The sequence below is a fragment of the Sycon ciliatum genome, chromosome 1 (assembly GCF_964019385.1).
Source record: "Sycon ciliatum chromosome 1, ocSycCili1.1, whole genome shotgun sequence".
NCBI lineage: Eukaryota > Metazoa > Porifera > Calcarea > Leucosolenida > Sycettidae > Sycon > Sycon ciliatum.
This window is the reverse complement of record NC_088643.1, coordinates 1,976,194-1,994,554: the sequence shown is the minus strand read 5'-3', so window position 1 is coordinate 1,994,554 and position 18,361 is coordinate 1,976,194. Positions and strand designations below refer to the sequence as shown.

Below are 18,361 nucleotides of genomic sequence, written 5' to 3'. Positions count from 1 at the left end.
TGCTTAGCGTGGATCTTACCTTCTTCAAGTCTAGATCATCGAGGTGGTTCTGGAAGAACTGCATAGTGGAGGTGAAATCGGCCTGATTGAACTCATACGGGATGTTCCAACCCAGCGGACCAAATTTGCGACGTTCCTGCACAAAGCAGTGAGATAGATTGCAAGTGATGACCACAGGGAAAATGATTCCGGATAAACCATTACAGAAACTAGTAGCATGATGCTGCACATCATGCGATACGGATAACCCACTGCAGAGCAGAGCACAGACTACCACAGGACAGAGCACACGGCACCCAGCAGAGCGGAGCACCCACCACACAGTACAGCACTGCACAGCACACAGAACAGCACTGCACAGTACACAACCGACAGTTTTTGGAAGAGGACGCATATTTTGAGCTCCTCACAAAATCCCCATGGGGGCCTAACAGCCGTAGTTTTCTGCCCTTAGGGGGTGTCAGCGGATCACCAGGAAGATGAAGAACAAGAGCTCAGCCGTAGGTTTGACCTAGCCATCGTGACCCAGGATGGGCTTGTATATGTGTGTGTGTGTGTGTGTGTGTGTGTGTGTGTGTGTGTGTGTGTGTGTGTGTGTGTGTGTGTGTGTGTGTGTGTGTGTGTGTGTGTGTGTGTGTGTGTGTGTGTGTGTGTGTGTGTGTGTGTGTGTGTGTGTGTGTGTGTGTGTGTGTGTGTGTGTGTGTGTGTGTGTGTGTGTGTGTGTGTGTGTGTGTGTGTGTGTGTGTGTGTGTGTGTGTGTGTGTGTGTGTGTGTGTGTGTGTGTGTGTGTGTGTGTGTGTGTGTGTGTGTGTGTGTGTGTGTGTGTGTGTGTGTGTGTGTGTGTGTGTGTGTGTGTGTGTGTGTGTGTGTGTGTGTGTGTGTGTGTGTGTGTGTGTGTGTGTGTGTGTGTGTGTGTGTGTGTGTGTGTGTGTGTGTGTGTGTGTGTGTGTGTGTGTGTGTGTGTGTGTGTGTGTGTGTGTGTGTGTGTGTGTGTGTGTGTGTGTGTGTGTGTGTGTGTGTGTGTGTGTGTGTGTGTGTGTGTGTGTGTGTGTGTGTGTGTGTGTGTGTGTGTGTGTGTGTGTGTGTGTGTGTGTGTGTGTGTGTGTGTGTGTGTGTGTGTGTGTGTGTGTGTGTGTGTGTGTGTGTGTGTGTGTGTGTGTGTGTGTGTGTGTGTGTGTGTGTGTGTGTGTGTGTGTGTGTGTGTGTGTGTGTGTGTGTGTGTGTGTGTGTGTGTGTGTGTGTGTGTGTGTGTGTGTGTGTGTGTGTGTGTGTGTGTGTGTGTGTGTGTGTGTGTGTGTGTGTGTGTGTGTGTGTGTGTGTGTGTGTGTGTGTGTGTGTGTGTGTGTGTGTGTGTGTGTGTGTGTGTGTGTGTGTGTGTGTGTGTGTGTGTGTGTGTTGGTGTGTGTGTGTGTGTGTGTGTGTGTGTGTGTGTGTGTGTGTGTGTGTGTGTGTGTGTGTGTGTGTGTGTGTGTAAAAATCGCCAAATCACAGCTCACAGCACAGCACACAGCACAGCAGAGTACAGCAAAGCACAGCACAGCAGAGTCCAGCAAAGCACAGCACAGCAGAGTCCAGCAAAGCACAGCATGCAGAGTCCAGCAAAGCACAGCATGCAGAGTACAGCACACAATATGGACTGATATCTGAGAAAATCGACCTTCGGGGCTGTTTTGGTGAAATTGATTTTTTTATTGCAAATTGATGTCTTGCCTTTGTAGAGTATTGTGACTTCGTTTCACGGCCACCAGACCAATATTGACCATGTAGAAATGCATTTTACAGTCAGGAGTCATGTTAATGAATTGTTCTTTTTTTACAATTTTGAAAGATCAGTGTGTTTGGAACCACCGAAAATTGTTTCCATGTGATATCACTAGCCAACTAATATAGTAAAGTGTTTTGACTGTTCAGGTACTTCATTTCCAGCATTCCGTGACTTTATTGAGGTTGTGTAGTTGCAACAGCAGCAATAGCAGCATTAGAAGGAGAGGTGATTTATCTGTTCTCCTTGTGATGGACATGCTTGACAGGATAGTCTGCAACAGATTTTGACGGAACACCATGATACATGTGACAGCATTCACATACTTATTGTGAAGGAGTCAAACAGAGCAAATGCGTCCAGATTCGCCTTGTTGCACTTTGTGGAGACAGACCATTTCCAAACATCAGTAAACCAGCCTGACAAGCGTTTCACACCACCAACTCAAAAGTAACAGAATGTTACTCGAGATTGCCCAGCCTCATGTGCTCCGTGATGGTCTGATTCGCCATTATTAGCTCGAGTATCGAGCTTGCCATCCCAAACATTTTAGGATCATCGTCGCAAAGAAAACTCGCATCATTTCGTGCTGTTTTAGCAGGTCTGGCGTGACACTCAGGAAACAGCTCTGCCACTCGCGCAAGGGCGCCCAGCGACCTTGCAAGCGGCGTACCCTCAGGAATCCACCTGGTTGTCCTTGCCTGGAGCTGTAGCAGCTATCGCTGAGGCAGACTGTGGTTGGCCTTGATCATACTCATCCAGGCCAAGTCCTCATCATCGTCGCCCCCGAGAGGTACCCGCGTGTCACTTGCGATCGATTCGCCTGACATGCGCTCTCAGAACTAGAAGCGCTGTCGCCGCTTGACAGGATATCCACAAAGAACGATGCATCACCGTCCATGGGATCGCGGCTGCTGTGCTCCGTGAGCCCAATAACCAACTGACACAAGAATCGCCTTCAATTTTATTCCGCCATTGTCGTCTCTGCACTTTGCTTTGACGGAATCGATTTTTTGCAAACAAATTTGTTTTTAGTGTTTTCTCAAAAAAACCGCGTAGCCCCGAAGGTCGAAAGTCTCAGATATCGGGCCATATATACCTGGACAGTTGTGTGTAGGAATGCCAAGCCGAAGAGCATTGGTTTCCACTGAGGCAGGTTGCTGATGTCCAACTGGTCCTGGCTGATACCTACATCATCACACACACGCACACATGTGCACACACGCACACACGTGCACACACGTACACACGTACACACATACACCTATGGATAGTAGTTCACATACAGATACCTAGTTACATGCGAGTGCAAGGTCTTTGACTTACAAAAACTACTTGCACCAGATGCCAGGACTAAGCTAGTCATACTGTAGTATAGCGACCAGCACATCTCCATGCGCTATACATGTGCAACCAGTGATAACAGTAAGCCAGCCACTGACCTTAGTGACACATGCACAAACAGAGACATAACGCACACATACACACACACACACACACACAGCTCCAGCATGCGTCATCTTACCAGTGTAGGTTCGTTTGAGACCGGCCTTGATTCCCTGCGGCGGCTCATTAGTGAATTTCAAGCCGATCTGCAACAAGGAAATTGGGAACTTCGGGTGCACCTCTGTTGTCATCCACAAGCGGAAGTCCTCGTGAATGTTCTCCGCATCCACCATGAGCAAGAAGAGCTCATCCATGAAGTCAAGACCTAAATGGCAGTTCTGCAGCAGCGCCCATCCTCCACCGCCCATAAATTGTTGTAGAAGACGTCGTGCGTGCACGTCCTGCCCTTGACCCATACTGATGGCTCGGCATTCCAGATTCTCGCGCTTTGCCAGGTTCTCAATGTCGGCCGTGGGATCCGATCCCATCGACAGCAGTCCGATCATGGGTGTACGGGGAGTACTCTCCGCGTGAAGATCCTGCACCACACGCACACAATGGACATACGGATATACGTGGACACACATGGACACATACACACACAGAAACGTGGACACACATGGACACACAGACACGTCGACACACATGGACACACACGGACACACATAATTATACACACACGTGGACACACGTACACACAAAAACAGTTATATGCATGAAGGAGCGTACCCAAGCAAGAATACATTATTGCTTCATTGCAATTTGACCTGACCAAGCTGGCCATGTTTTGGAGGCATACCAGTATTAAAATCAGCGCAGGTTACAGCTGGAGGGGGGGGGGGGGGGGAGAAGATCTACTTAGGAGCTTCTGTTTGTGCATCTGCAGTAGTGAGGTCATTGCTAATGCAGTACATACCCTCAGGTCCAGGATGACACCCTCCGCAAAGCGCAGACCCAGTGACTCGGTGATGTATTTGCGTGCTTGCACGGCTGTACGATCCGGACACCAGCTCCTGACCAGCAGCAGGCGACGGAATGTGTCCAGCGAGTGCTCATAGCCATCTGGACACGGAGTCTCCTCCGGTGCCTCAACGTCAAACCAAGCCTTCCAGGCCTTGTCATTGCGAGCAATCTACACAAACAACAACACAGAATAATACCATTTGTGGCCATGTACTTGCATGTGTACTGGTATGTGTAGTGGTATGTGTACACGTAGTGGTATGTGTGCGAAGTATGGTGGCCCGTGTTTACCCTCCGTCTAATTACAATGTTTTGTCTGTGTCTAGATTTCCGAAGGAGATCACTGTCATTGTTAGAGTGATTAAGTCATGATGACGTCATGGCAGAAAAGTCCCGATAAGATGACAACATCGTAACATGCGGTTATGTCATGGTAGTTCCTATGCACCAGGTCAGGGACATGCCCTGGATACGCGGCACATACACGGTAATGTAGGCAGCAGGCGTGTGATACACATGCATAATGACATGATGTGTAGTGACAGCGGCGTTCTCACCTGGCTGAGGATCTCGGAGAACTGAGGTAGCTTGCTGAGCTCGACCAAGTTGAGCCAGGTCAAGTCCAGGATCCACTTGGCTGGCTTAGGTTCCACAGCATTCAGATCCAAAGCAGCACCTCCCTTGATCAGCGTACTGAACTCACGATGTTTTACCTACGTACACAACATCGGCACAACCAACACCTTCAAGGCTAGAAACAGTCCTGGAAATATGGTGAACATTTGAGGTGATGTATGCTGCAAATAGACCATATTTGAATGTTTTGATTGAGGAAACCTAATGTGTAAATGGCTGCAATGGAGTCTGTGAGTGATTAGGAAAGAAACGGTTCCTACTGAGAAAATAGAGAAAACATTACAATATGTAGGACAATCTATAGAGAAGAAAAAAGACCAAGTAACTACAAATTACGCAATAATGTCCACTAACACCACCAGTTACTTGACAATCAGCTCATGCGATAACATTGCACAAAACAGTACAATATGTAGGACACGTATTGTACGCTCAGTCAGTTCAGTCACTAGGACTAACCTTGTTATTGTTCAGGTCTATTTTCAGTGCCAAGAGCAGCGTGAACAGGAATTTGTCCTCCTCGTAGAGACCACGCGACGTGTAGCGGAATACCTCAAACGTCAAGTACTCCACAATGGCGGCGATTCTCTTCGCGGTGACGGGAGACTTGGTGCTGCGCTCCATGGAGTTGTCGAACAGCCCCAGGAACTGCGGCAGAGACGTCTGGTACATGCAGTTGACCATGCTCATGTTTGTGATCAAGAAGTAGAGAATGCTGCCACGGGTGGCCACCGGTCGGAACTCCTCACGTGCAGATGTGATCTTGATCTCTGTGTCAGCAGCAACCTACACAAGGAGCATGTGCATGGCACCGGGAAGGAGATACAGCATCACATTCAAGAGTTACATCTAGTTACATCTGTAGTGTCTGTGTAAATGCATCACATCAAAACAATTGTCGGCAGCAATCTACACAAGCAACATGTGCACAGCACCGGATAAGAGATACAAAGGCACATACAAGAGTTACATCTAGCCATGCACACACCTCACTAATGAAGCGTGCCCGTGAGCTGATCATGTGAGTGGGTGTTCTAGAGCTTACAGCTATCGTTACGTTTGCTATAGCTTTCCCTAAAATCCGGCTTGCCATGTGCAAGCAAAACCAGCAGTGCCCAGTTTTACAAAGGTTCATGTCACGGCTCCCAGCTTTTCACTTAGATGTATATGACAACTCATTTGTACTTTCCCCATGGGTCAAACTACTCAAACAAAGCAGGTGTAAGTCACATACACACTCACAGGATCACATGTCTTTGGTGTGATGTACAGGAAAACCTGTCAAGGTGACCACCTGCCTCAGAGGAGACCACTGTGACCAGGACCCAGTAATGCTATTTGCAGTCAAACGACCCTGGGTAAGGAGACCACCCGGCAACAGAGACCACATTTTGCAGGTCCCTTGAGCGGTCGTCTTAGACCGGTTTCACTGCACATCCGAAGTGCTTGGTACAACATGAATGCTCCTGTTCTATGGATGGGAGTGCCCCCCCCCCCCTACCCCAGCCATCACCTTGTTTCACTTCATTCTGACTAAGGCAGTCCGTGGTCACTACACACGTAGGTTAACAGTCAGCAGGTTGCATGGCTGACCTGTAGTTTCTGCTTGACGTCTTCAGAAGTCGACTTGGTCGTGCGCAGTACATCGATCAGCGTCTCATCGTCCACCAGGGAGCCCTTGGTCGACGTCAGCCGGTACAGCAGGTTGTCCTCGAGTTCCTGCATCTTCCTCTTGTTGGAGGTGACGTCTTCTAGCAGGGCCACACGCTCGGCCTCCAGCTCCCTCTTCTCTTTCAGAATCACCAAGCCAAGCAGCTGATCACCAAGACCTGCAGACACACCCGGTAATGGAACGGACAGAACAACACTGGTTCAGAAACTATAGATAGCATGTCGGTGACACAAATGTGGACACACTGCACGTGTTGTTTGGAGTATTTCGGCAGCAGAATGTGCCTGACCTGATGATGGCGAAATGGAGAAAAGTTGCTAAAATATTATAATAATGTGAAAACGATGTTCAGTGTTTTGCAGAGCTAAGGGAACAAGCTTGTCGGCTCGAATGCCTTTTTCTAAATGAAACTGCACGAAGCGTCACCCTTACTTCTGAGATTGTGCATAGTGTGCTTGGTGTGTGTAGTGTGTGTAGTGTGGTAGGGGTCAAAGGGGTGTTCCGGGTACCCGGGTACCCGCCCGTTAATCTCAGGTACCGTGAGTAAAAGGGTACCCGTTTCGATTTCGGTGATCAAGTCAGTACGAAACCACGCTGCTGGGATCGTGCATTGCAGGCGGGAGTCAATTATTTACAACTCCAAGCTACATGCCTGCATTGTTATTGCATTTTCGCACCTAGTAGATCCACCTCTGCGACTATCAGACTCAAACCAACTGGCGAATCACAATGTGATATCAAAATGCAACCTGAGAACAGATAAATTACTATCAGGGTTTATATGGAAATTGCGCAAAAATTAAAACATGGCTGCTAAAGGGTACCCGTTAACCCGCCCGTTAAGAAAATTACCCGTTCGTTAGTTAAAGGTACAGCCGTTTGACCCCTACTGCCTATGATGACCACCGCTCGAGAGACATTGAATGTGTGGTCCGCAACCACACACAGGACTGGCTGTCCATAATGACATCATTGTGCATTCCATTACAGGGGCGGATCCAGGAATTTTTCAGGGGGGGTTCAAATTTTTTCGAGTGCACAGAATTAAATTCGCTTCAAACTGTTTTCGGTTCGTTCACTACACCGGGAGTTGCAAAATCTTTATTGTCACGGTATCCCTTGCATTGCTTGGCCAATAAGACAAGGGTAATGCGTTTAGAGCTTTACAAAGTACAAAGCTGCAGCACAGGCAGAAACTAAGGCCGTGACTGCAGCATTTTCCGAACTGACGGAAGGCGAAGTTCTCTGACTGTCCTCCGGCTGGGACTCCGTGTCGTCACATTCATGGCGTACATGGCGGAACGAAGCCAAGCTCAATGGCAGCTGATCGGCCGCTCGCCTCTTTGGCAGACGTCGCGACATGGCAAACTACACGACAAACACAAACATTATCTTCGTACTGCGACGGAGGAAACCTACAGTCCAGCCGGCGCGAAATAAAACAAAACGACAAGGAAGGTAATGAGGACAAGTGGCAGTTTCTCCACCTTTTGCTCCACCGCGACATGGCAAACTACACGACAAACACAAACATTATCTTTGCACTGCGACGGAGGAAACATACAGTCCAGCCAGCGCGAAATAAAACAAAACGACAAGGAAGGAGGCAAAGTGGCAGTTTTTCCTCCTTTTGCTCCACCACTTGAACTGTCGATCGTTTCAAGTCACATGATACGCGTACAGACCCTTCGATTCGAACGGTACGCGTACAACAGTCCCGACCATGTACCACTGCATGCATGCAGTGACCTGTAGTACCTGCACTGCCTGTACGTGACTACTGCATGCACGCAGGATTGCCAGTGAAGTCTACTGGCTACGCTGCATGTACGCTACATACACTTCGCTGGCTGCGCACGTGGAGATCACAAAAAATCGACTGGACCCATGGTCGAAATTATTTTAGGGGGTTCGTCCGAACCCCCTGAACCTGTATCCGCCCCTGCATTAGCTCAGCGATGACATCACAATGACTTCATCCTCACATTGACTATGTCTTCTTGATTTGTTGAGACTTACCCTTCATTGTGACAGTGAAGTCGATGATGGATGTTCTGGCCGAAATCTCGGGTGTATACGACGGATTGGGAAGTTTGGTTGTGATGTAAAGCATGAATCCCTTCATGACATCCACCTCCTTGTCACCAACTTTCACCTTCAGCGTACTGCCACTCTTGATGAAGTTCTTCTCCAGCACGTTGTCGAGTGCCGGGTCGAGCTCTTCACCAATGTCTTCGATGAGGATTGGTTTGCCAAGGGAAAGACAGTCCTCGAGATGTGTTCTGAAATACTTGTTGTTGAGCGATGTTAACTGTGACCCAGAAGGAGATAAAGAATGAGCAACCGAAGCAGTCTTGGGATTTCAATGTGTTTGAGTGGATATACCATGGACAACAATACTAAATGGAAACAAGGAAAACTGTGGGTCACATGTTGGCATATTGTTTCCATTTAATATTCTCCTTGGCTTTCCATCTGAGTACTGACATCACAACAATATTCTACAGAATTTTATAATGTAATATGGATGATTGGCTGCTCATTGACGTGTGAGAACACGAGTATCATGACCGGTCAAGGAATGAGTCAGCACTGCGTTTGGTGAAAATCTGTCCTTACTACGAGTCGTGAATTCTGGATTCGTTCACTTGCACAAAACAGCACATTTGACCAAGGTCTGTGAAGATTGTCTGCAGAGTGGTAGGAGGGTATGTACACAGGATTTTCTAGCTAAGAGTATGACCAAGAGTCCTTAATCCCCCAGAGTGCACAGCTGGGATGGGGTTGTGGGACGGCGTAATCCGTGATGTACGTCATTTTTGTGGTCGGACTTGCCTCATTCCGTCAACGCGGTCACCACGGTCCACACTTCCCCTACTCATGATGTCACACAATGACGTGCAACACGGATTTCGCCGTCCCACATCTGATAAGTGAAGTTGCACACTCTGCGGGAATAATGGACTCTTGGTATGACGTCATACTGAAACATCATAATATCCATCACTGCAACATTGTACAGCAGTACTTGTATGTAGCCAGTCACACTAACTGGTAACGTTAGTACCCCTGACCACCATCATGTGACAACCAGTACAAACGTCACCGTACTCACCTGCATTTCGTTCTGAGCTTCCTTGTTCTTGACCCAGGTCTTGCCCTGACCCTGCGGATCCATGAGCAGCGGGTAGCGCGTTGCCTTGGTGACGATGATGCCGTTCTGCACCGAGAGCTCGTCGTTGGGCAGTCCTTGCAGACCCCACTCACCGACCTACACAGCAATGATAATGGCGATGGAAATGGCAATGACAGTGGCAGCATTCCACCAATGGATGAACACCATTAGGCACAGAGAAATTCGAATAGCAAAGTTTGAAATTGTGGCTACTGCCGTACTGGCAAACAGTAAAGGCAATTTACCCATGCTGAAGGCGAATTCATATATTTAGTGTTTACATCTGAATGTTTCAGAGCCTGCGCCGTGCCAGGATCCCATGACAACACTTGTTGAAACCCGCCATGAAACAAATGTCCAAAATATCAAATTACTAACTGTAAAACAGTACGTATGTATGTATCTGTGGATGGGGGGGGGGGGGAGTTGAGGGAAGATAAGAGAAGGGAAGAGGGCAGAGGGATTTTATCATGACGTGATTCGAGTCTGTACTGGCGACATAATTTCATTGGCCTTCCAGTTACCTGAGCCAAACCTCTAATAACATCCTGGCACACACTTACCGTAGCAGAGTCCACCAACATGCCAGTGACGTCGAGACTACCAGTGAACGGAATACCGCGCGTCTTTAGTTCCTTCTTCCAGTCGTCCAGCAACAGATCGCGGAACTCTTGATTGAACGGCCCCGAGTAAGACAGGAATCCAGTGCACAGCAGTACATCTCCTACCAGCCTGGAGAGTAGAGCAGCGTATACACACACAAACAGATTTCCAAAAGAGTGGTTACAAATACTTGTCATGTTGGGTTTGGTTTGGTTTTTATTATTTCAGTTCTTTGCCTCAACCGTACAAATATCAAGAGGGACGAACGGAACGAGAAAGGTAAAATAACGTTAGAGAAGAAAGGAAGACGCAACTGGAAGGAAAGAAAAACGGAGCGGGAATGTGGACTGAGTAGATTCATGAACCATTATGTGACTTAGTTTGCGTAGAAAGGGATCATGTCATGCGGACAGTGGAACCAACATGGCTGACATCATGTGCCCCATAGATGAAGAGGTTGAGTGAAGTTGGAACCAACATGATAGATGTATGGCCATGAGACAGATGTACATGAGTTCTGTTAGCAACCATCCCGCAGTGGCACAGCAACCATCCCGCAGTGGCATAGCAACCATCCCGCAGTGGCATAGCAACCAACCCGCAGTGGCATAGCAACCATCCCGCAGTGGCATAGCAACCATCTCGCAGTGCCATATCAACCATCCCGCAGTGGCACACACAGACACATGACTGTATATTTAAAAAATTCCTGTGATCACGGAAAAGACATAATTACCTCTCTTTCCCTCTTTTTTCCGTGGTTGGTCTCACCCTCTCCTCAATTCAAATACCTGTCTTAACATGCAACGAGGTGCAGCAAAAAATAAAATAAGTGTCTGCTGAGGGCCATGGCTTACCTTCCAATCTGATCCTGGAATTCTTTGCTCTGGATAGTCCATCTGTCCTTCTCACCGGACAGTCCACCAATCAAGGCACTGGCGGCGGCCATCTTTCTACGGCACGTATCTGCGTCATCAATAAGTGTCTACGGGGTATAGGATGGCGTGCAAACACACACAGCGACATCGAATAGTCAATTACGTACAAGGTAGTATAGGGAAAGTACTCATTACATGCTACAATGGGACATGCCGTGCCAATCACAAAGTGTCATCACTCCCTGTCTCGTGGTGATGTTAATCATGGGACATTCGCCGCATTCAAAGACTAAGACATTGCAACCAGAGTGACTGTGAGCTCTGACTTAGCGTAATTACACTACAATATTTAGACCATCTTGGCCATAATACTAGGAAAAAATTCAAAAATTCAAACCCAAATATCCATTTCACCATGATAACAAGGTGACAAGTGCATTTCATTTTTTTGCGACGCAGCCAAAAGTAATGCATTGCCAAACATGGAAGGTACGAGTAATGCATGCGAGTACACTGCGATCCAGCCTGCACTGTCCAATACATGTACCCCACACAACCATGCCCTGGTGTCCGTGTGGGGTGTTGCCGGTGCAAACTACAGCATTGCACAATCAGCTTATTCCGGGTACTCCACAAATTAGTTACCTGTTTCTCGGTCATGGCCTTGTCGTACATGGCTTGTACTGCAGCTAGTTCAGCTTCCTTCTCGTCCAGCTGTGCTTGTGCGGCGTTGAGCTCACCCTGGGCAACGGCTAGCTTAGCTTCGGCTTTCACAAGATTGGCCTAAACTCACATACGTATACACGCACCAGAGTGGATACACAGACACATGGGTACACTCAGGGAGAGTTGTGGCAGCAGCTCATGAAAGTGCTTGATGCAGCTACATACAGAGCATTGTACACGTGATGCGAAGGGGAATAAAGCATCGTTGCAGTTACTCTGAGAGGAGTTAGCAATAATTGACTATCTATGCTGTCTGATGACCAGTAACATACGACACTCAGGATAGCGGCAACAATACTTTGTTTCCCGTCTCCTTAAGCGCACCAGACACATACATTGTAAACACCACAATAGCGAGAGTTCCCAGATTATACACCTGCATATGGCACTGTTTGCACAATGCCAAGGGTACAACAAATACTCATGCAAACTTTGCTAATACATAATAGTCACACAGCTAGAGTGGTGAGGCATCCTGCAGCTCTACATGGGAACTGAGTTGGAGCAGGCCTGCTCTTTCTCACCCTCCTACCCCCCCCCCCCCACACACACACACAAACACACCAAGATTTTGAAAGCTGCGTCAACCCCACACTTGGATTACGATTGCTATGGCAGGGAAACAAGCCAGAACATCTCTCTCTCTCTCTGTCTCTCTGTCTCTCTGTCTCTCTGTCTCTCTCTCTCTCTCTGTCTCTCTCTGTCTCTCTCTGTCTCTCTCTCTGTCTCTCTCTGTCTCTCTCTCTGTCTCTCTCTCTCTGTCTCTCTCTCTGTCTCTCTCTCTCTGTCTCTCTCTCTCTGTCTCTCTCTCTCTGTCTCTCTATCTGTCTCTCTCTCTGTCTCTCTCTCTGTCTCTCTCTCTGTCTCTCTCTCTGTCTCTCTCTCTGTCTCTCTCTCTCTGTCTCTCTCTCTGTCTCTCTCTCTGTCTCTCTCTCTCTGTCTCTCTCTCTGTCTCTCTCTCTCTGTCTCTCTCTCTGTCTCTCTCTCTCTGTCTCTCTCTCTGTCTCTCTCTCTCTCTCTCTGTCTCTCTCTCTGTCTCTCTCTCTCTGTCTCTCTCTCTGTCTCTCTCTGTCTCTCTCCCTCTCCCTCTCTCTCTCCCTCTCCCTCTCCCTCTCCCTCTCCCTCTCCCTCTCCCTCTCCCTCTCCCTCTCCCTCTCCCTCTCCCTCTCCCTCTCCCTCTCCCTCTCCCTCTCCCTCTCCCTCTCCCTCTCCCTCTCCCTCTCCCTCTCCCTCTCCCTCTCCCTCTCCCTCTCCCTCTCCCTCTCCCTCTCCCTCTCCCTCTCCCTCTCCCTCTCTCTCTCTCTCTCTCTCTCTCTCTCTCTCTCTCTCTCTCTCTCTCTCTCTCTCTCTCTCTCTCTCTCTCTCTCTCTCTCTCTCTCTCTCTCTCTCTCTCTCTCTCTCTCTCTCTCTCTCTCTCTCTCTCTCTGTCTCTCTCTCTCTCTGTCTCTCTCTATGTCTCTCTCTCTATGTCTCTCTCTGTCTCTCTCTCTGTCTCTCTGTCTCTCTCTGTCTCTCCTCTCTCTCCATCTGTCTCTCTCCCTCTCCTCCCCTCTGCTCTCTCCGACGTTCGCTTACCTTCAACGGCAGGACTTCTCTGTTAATCTCAAAGAAGGCAGCCATGGCCAAAGTCCACGAGCACAATCCAGCCACGTCACCGCACACCTTCTTGGCACTGGCTAGGTTATAGTCATCCATTGCAAAGTAGGGCCTTAGCAGCTCAACTGTCTCGGCGTTGATTGTGTCCTTGGGGAAGGTTTGCAGCGTGTTCAGGAAACCTCCAGCGCTCATCAACTGAAGCAGATTGCAGAATCGAAGCAATGAAAAATCAATGCATAACCAATGCATAAACAATTCATAAATCATAGCAATGCATAGCAATGCATAATCAATGCATATCAATGCATAACCAATGCATAATCAATGCATATCAATGCATAACCAATGCATAATCAATGCATAATCAATGCATAATCAGGCGAGACAGTGTAAGCATCCAGTGGAACATATAAAGAGCGATGATGCGGAAGATGCAAGGGGTTTTCCCATGGTGGGTACATGTTGTCATGATAAGAGGAGTCAGGCTGCATGTGCTGTAGCATTGCAGTGGCATGAATAGTACTAGTAATCATACAGAATCTGGCCATGAGTAACTATGACAAGTGGAGCCATGTGAGACAGGTCATAACATTACGACTTGAGACTTCCAAAGGAGGTGTGATTTGCTTCCAAATTCCGCTAGATGGAAACACAAAACGGAGCGTTGCAGTGCAATCGTTACAACATGTCATTGTCGAGAGGCATAATGTCCAGCAAGATTAGCCAGAGAATGAAGGTAAATCACACGAGTAAGAACGTGGGATAAAGGAGATATTCACAATGCACAGGTAGTAAGCCAGGACCCACGGTCGGGGGACGTAGGCCCAATTTATCAGCACGCTGCTACGGCTTCCAGCTGTATTGTCATGTCTTCACCATGGTTCTGTCTACCCATTCTGTCCTTTACTGGACTGTGCACTTCAGTACAAAAATGAAAGAAAAATGGATGACCTAGACACATTCTCCAACCTTCAATGACTCGGACCAGGACGGCGAGTTGGTAGGCTTCTCCTTGTCCATTGTCCACGTGCTGAGTTTGCGTTGGAACAGAATGAGTACGCAATCCATGATGCGCATGATGAGATGCGGCGGATTGGCCAGCTTACGTACAGTGGAAATGTGAGCTGGTTTGATTGTCTGACACCACACAGTCACGAATACACAAACACCAAAGACGGTGAGAGAAGGGAGAGAGAGAGAGAGAGAGAGAGAGGGGCGGGGGGAGAGAGAGAGAGAGAGAGAGAGAGAGAGAGAGAGAGAGATAGAGAGAGACAGACAGAGATAGACAGACAGACAGACAGACAGACAGACAGACAGACAGACAGACAGACAGACAGACAGACAGACAGACAGACAGACAGACAGACAGACAGACAGACAAAGAGAGAGGGGAGGAAGGGGAGGTACAGAAAGAAAGGGACAGGAAGAGATCCAACTAGTCGGAAATACTAGGTAATTATCAAACCACAGATGTTATTAGCCCAACTGAGGGCAGCAACCTGCTATAACTCGCCTAAACAAAAATCATGCAGCATACCACAACTTGGAAGAGTGAAGTAGAAGCGACTATGACACTCGCATACATACAGTCACAATTGCCATCTGGATACACACCCATGAAAATATGATATCTAATACAAACACAATGATGCTTTAATCCTTTCATGCAGTGCAAGGCACACAGGCACTGCAGAGGAAGATTGGATATTTGCATCGCTAAACATACCTGCAGGGCTGCTTCTGCTTCCTCTAATGCCGGTCTCGCTGCCTCTAGTTTTCCCTCAGCTACTGCCTTATCAGTCTACCTCACACAATTAGGTGTGCACATCCACAGACACATGAACACAAACACATACACACATACACCCACATGACACACACACACACACACACACATACACACACACACACACACACACACACACATAAGTAAGCACCAACACAGAAAGAAAGACTGTCACCAGAAAATGATTCAGATGCCTACAACCGTCAAATAATGTTGGCAGAAAGAACCCACCCTCTCTACTTCACCCAACACACATAGTACATGTTATGCTCAGATAGCTGTGTGTGCTAAGGTAAGCTGGTGACTTTCCAGTGTGTTCAACTCGTGACACTCAGTCTCTTGTTTTCAGTTTTCTCGCGGACAGGACTTGACTCGTGACTTGCCAGAACTGAATTCTAGAGCACGTGAGAAGTTTGCCGAAACTTCGAATCGACAATGGCCTGCATGTGCATAGCCGGTCACATTATGTCACATTATGTTACATTAACCCGACTGCTGCATGGACGATAAGTGCTGCGAATAGTGATCATGCAACCTGGCCTGAGTAGCTTGCTTGGCTAATTGAAAGTCTGCCGACCTGGGCCACATTATGTTGCTAATACATGCACAACCCCAGTCACAGCGCACAAGTTGGTTGAGTTTGGCCATCAGGAGGCCAGCGCAAGGTATCCGGGGCGCGGGTCTGATTCCAGCGAGGGGCAATGTGGTACCCCGCAGTGCAAGGGTAGCGTGATACCCTAAGCCAACGTGCGCGCTGCATGAGTAGCGTGATACTCGCCGAGCGCTTTTGCTGTTGCCTAGCAACGCGTTTCTGTCTTTCCTGGGCCCCCAAATGCATGTTGGGTGGCCCTGCGCATGACTGCACGTTGTCATAGCAACCTTGGAAACCTCAAGCCGGTTACCAACAAGCTAGGAATCAGACCAAGCCGCCGAATGCCCCCGCCGGCCCCCGACGCTTCATTGCAATTGAATTAATATTTTGTCCAGAATAGTGAGCTAGGACAGATCAAATACAATGTAGCTTGGAGTACCATCATGCTGAGTGGCACTCATTGTGAGACGTAGGATAGTGTAGAGCGATAATAAATACCAGGAGGCGTGGGTGGGAGGGAGAAATTGCAAAACAGTTGGATGCACGCAGCAGCACAGCTAGCAAGAGAAAGAGCCGTGGATGGGTTTGTTCCTGTTTTTGATGGCTGTGGCCATCCGTTGGCCCAACGGTCTCGTGTGAGTACGGTGTTTGTTTGTGCTGCCAGCTCGCGCCCGGCGTTTGTTTGTGCTGGCAGCTCGGGCCCGGTGCGCGAGTGAAACCGAACCGTGACAAAGGCTTTCGCTCTTTAGTGCTATTGACTGGCTTTTCATACGATGCCTATTGATGTCTAGAGACATGCTGTCTAGCCTTCCCCTGGTACGCATTCACGGGGCTTTGTTGAAGTTCGTGCCGTGAACTGCCAAAAGGAATTGTTTGAATGGTGCTGGGGCGAGTGCGACATTACGGCGTCCCTGCAGCCGGCCTAATCGCGTTTGTCGCCACAACCAATTTTATGTCACATAATGTAACATAATGTGACATTTTGTTACATTATGTGACATAATGTAACATAATGTGACATTTTGTTACATTATGTCATTTAATGTCACTGTGCACTAGATCATGCCTTCTACCCCTCACCAGTAGAACACTCTGGGCAGTACAGCACCGTACACTGTAGGAAATTGCTGATTGCACATGACACTATCACCACCATTGACAACATTAATGCTTGCATTATGACTTTGTTCAGCCTGGGTGAGTCTGTACAGCGTTATCCAGTGCTAGTATTCCCTGCCCTTACCGCGATAGCGTCGACAATAGCCTGAGCCTTATCCTTGACTTTCTGAACCTCGGCCTTGACCTTCTCAGCTGCCTGGGCACTAGCTGTCACTTCCACCAGCACCTGAACACATGAAATCGTTGTGTTAACACCATGACATCACAACATGACATCACAACATGACATCACAACATAATGACAAAGACATCATTACAATTACAGTCAAACCTCGTTAGGACGAACTTCAAGGGGCTGAACAAATTTGTTTGTCTTATCGGGAGTTCTTCTTATCCAGATCTGACAAAAAATCGATATGCGTATCATATGGATTGTATTTACGTGAAGGTGCATACTGTGGGAAATGGGAAGCATTTATTCTCAGCATAAGCCAGAAACAGGCAATGTGCTACAATTCGAGACTGTGCTTCCATATACAAACAAATACATTACGATAAACCATAGATTGAATATGAGTGATTACGTGTGTGCATGTGAAGCACAGCATCTCAACATCCATACTTTACAAAAAAGTTCACGGTTCGTGTGAGACTCGGTCGGAGCCAGTGGAGGCCGAGTTTTCCGCATCCGCTGGAACGCCACTACCCTCTACGGATCAACGCTCTTTGCTTCACAAAACACTTCACAACTCGATCAACGACGCGAACAGTGTACGCTGAAGCTTGGCCTAGATAGCACGCACGTCAGTGTGTCTCCTACGATTCACTACGTAGATCTATGTACGTACAATCAATGTATGGACCCGGCTATCGAAAAAAGAAAGAAAAAAAGACAGCCAGCACACGCGCACGCACCCAAAGTTCGTACTACGTGCTGATTTTATTCAAATCACACTTGAAAATAGTTCGTCTTCGCGAAAGTTTGCCATACAGGAGCTCGTCGTAAACGAATAATTTTGACTTGATATGATGCCTGGCCAACCATAGGATTGGCCCTAGTTCGTACTAATGGAAAGTTCGCCTTATCAGTGTTTGTCCTAACGAGGTTTGACTGTATATAGGCTAGTCCACCAGTACACATGGCCTGTTGTTGGCAAACCCTACGGCAAACCCTACAACCTAGCATTGAAGTTTGCTACAGCCTGGAACTTTACTGCTCAGAGGCTCCACTTCAATGTATACGACGCCATTCTGTTTTGCCTCATATCGTAAGTCTATGAAGTGCGTGAGGGTATTATGTACTTGGTCCGACTTATTAAAATGTGCGCTTCACTTCAAAACTCAAGCATATGTACAAAGGAGCACCTGTACTAAAAAATCAACCAAGAGACGGTAGACAGATAACTACTGTGTCGTTTCTTGGCCTGACCTTCTAGTTTTCATCGCTGCTGGTGTCTCAGGGCGCAT

At 47.9% G+C, this 18,361-nt stretch overlaps 1 protein-coding gene across 1 annotated transcript in view; it reads right to left on the bottom strand.

The window, feature by feature from the left end:
- LOC135809864 (dynein axonemal heavy chain 5-like) overlaps positions 1 to 18,361 on the bottom strand; it is a 65,171-nt gene that overhangs the window by 7,735 nt on the left and 39,075 nt on the right. The window contains exons 43-58 of the mRNA XM_065323308.1: positions 17,019 to 17,120; positions 15,124 to 15,198; positions 14,367 to 14,534; positions 13,377 to 13,592; positions 11,721 to 11,858; positions 11,055 to 11,182; positions 10,158 to 10,326; positions 9,535 to 9,690; positions 8,439 to 8,730; positions 6,341 to 6,576; positions 5,207 to 5,533; positions 4,669 to 4,824; positions 4,065 to 4,280; positions 3,288 to 3,687; positions 2,862 to 2,950; positions 20 to 136 (exon numbers count right to left, since the gene is read on the bottom strand). Of these exons, the coding sequence (XP_065179380.1) occupies positions 20 to 136; positions 2,862 to 2,950; positions 3,288 to 3,687; positions 4,065 to 4,280; positions 4,669 to 4,824; positions 5,207 to 5,533; positions 6,341 to 6,576; positions 8,439 to 8,730; positions 9,535 to 9,690; positions 10,158 to 10,326; positions 11,055 to 11,182; positions 11,721 to 11,858; positions 13,377 to 13,592; positions 14,367 to 14,534; positions 15,124 to 15,198; positions 17,019 to 17,120 (2,985 nt within the window). The remainder of the gene's footprint in view (positions 1 to 19; positions 137 to 2,861; positions 2,951 to 3,287; positions 3,688 to 4,064; positions 4,281 to 4,668; positions 4,825 to 5,206; positions 5,534 to 6,340; positions 6,577 to 8,438; positions 8,731 to 9,534; positions 9,691 to 10,157; positions 10,327 to 11,054; positions 11,183 to 11,720; positions 11,859 to 13,376; positions 13,593 to 14,366; positions 14,535 to 15,123; positions 15,199 to 17,018; positions 17,121 to 18,361) is intronic.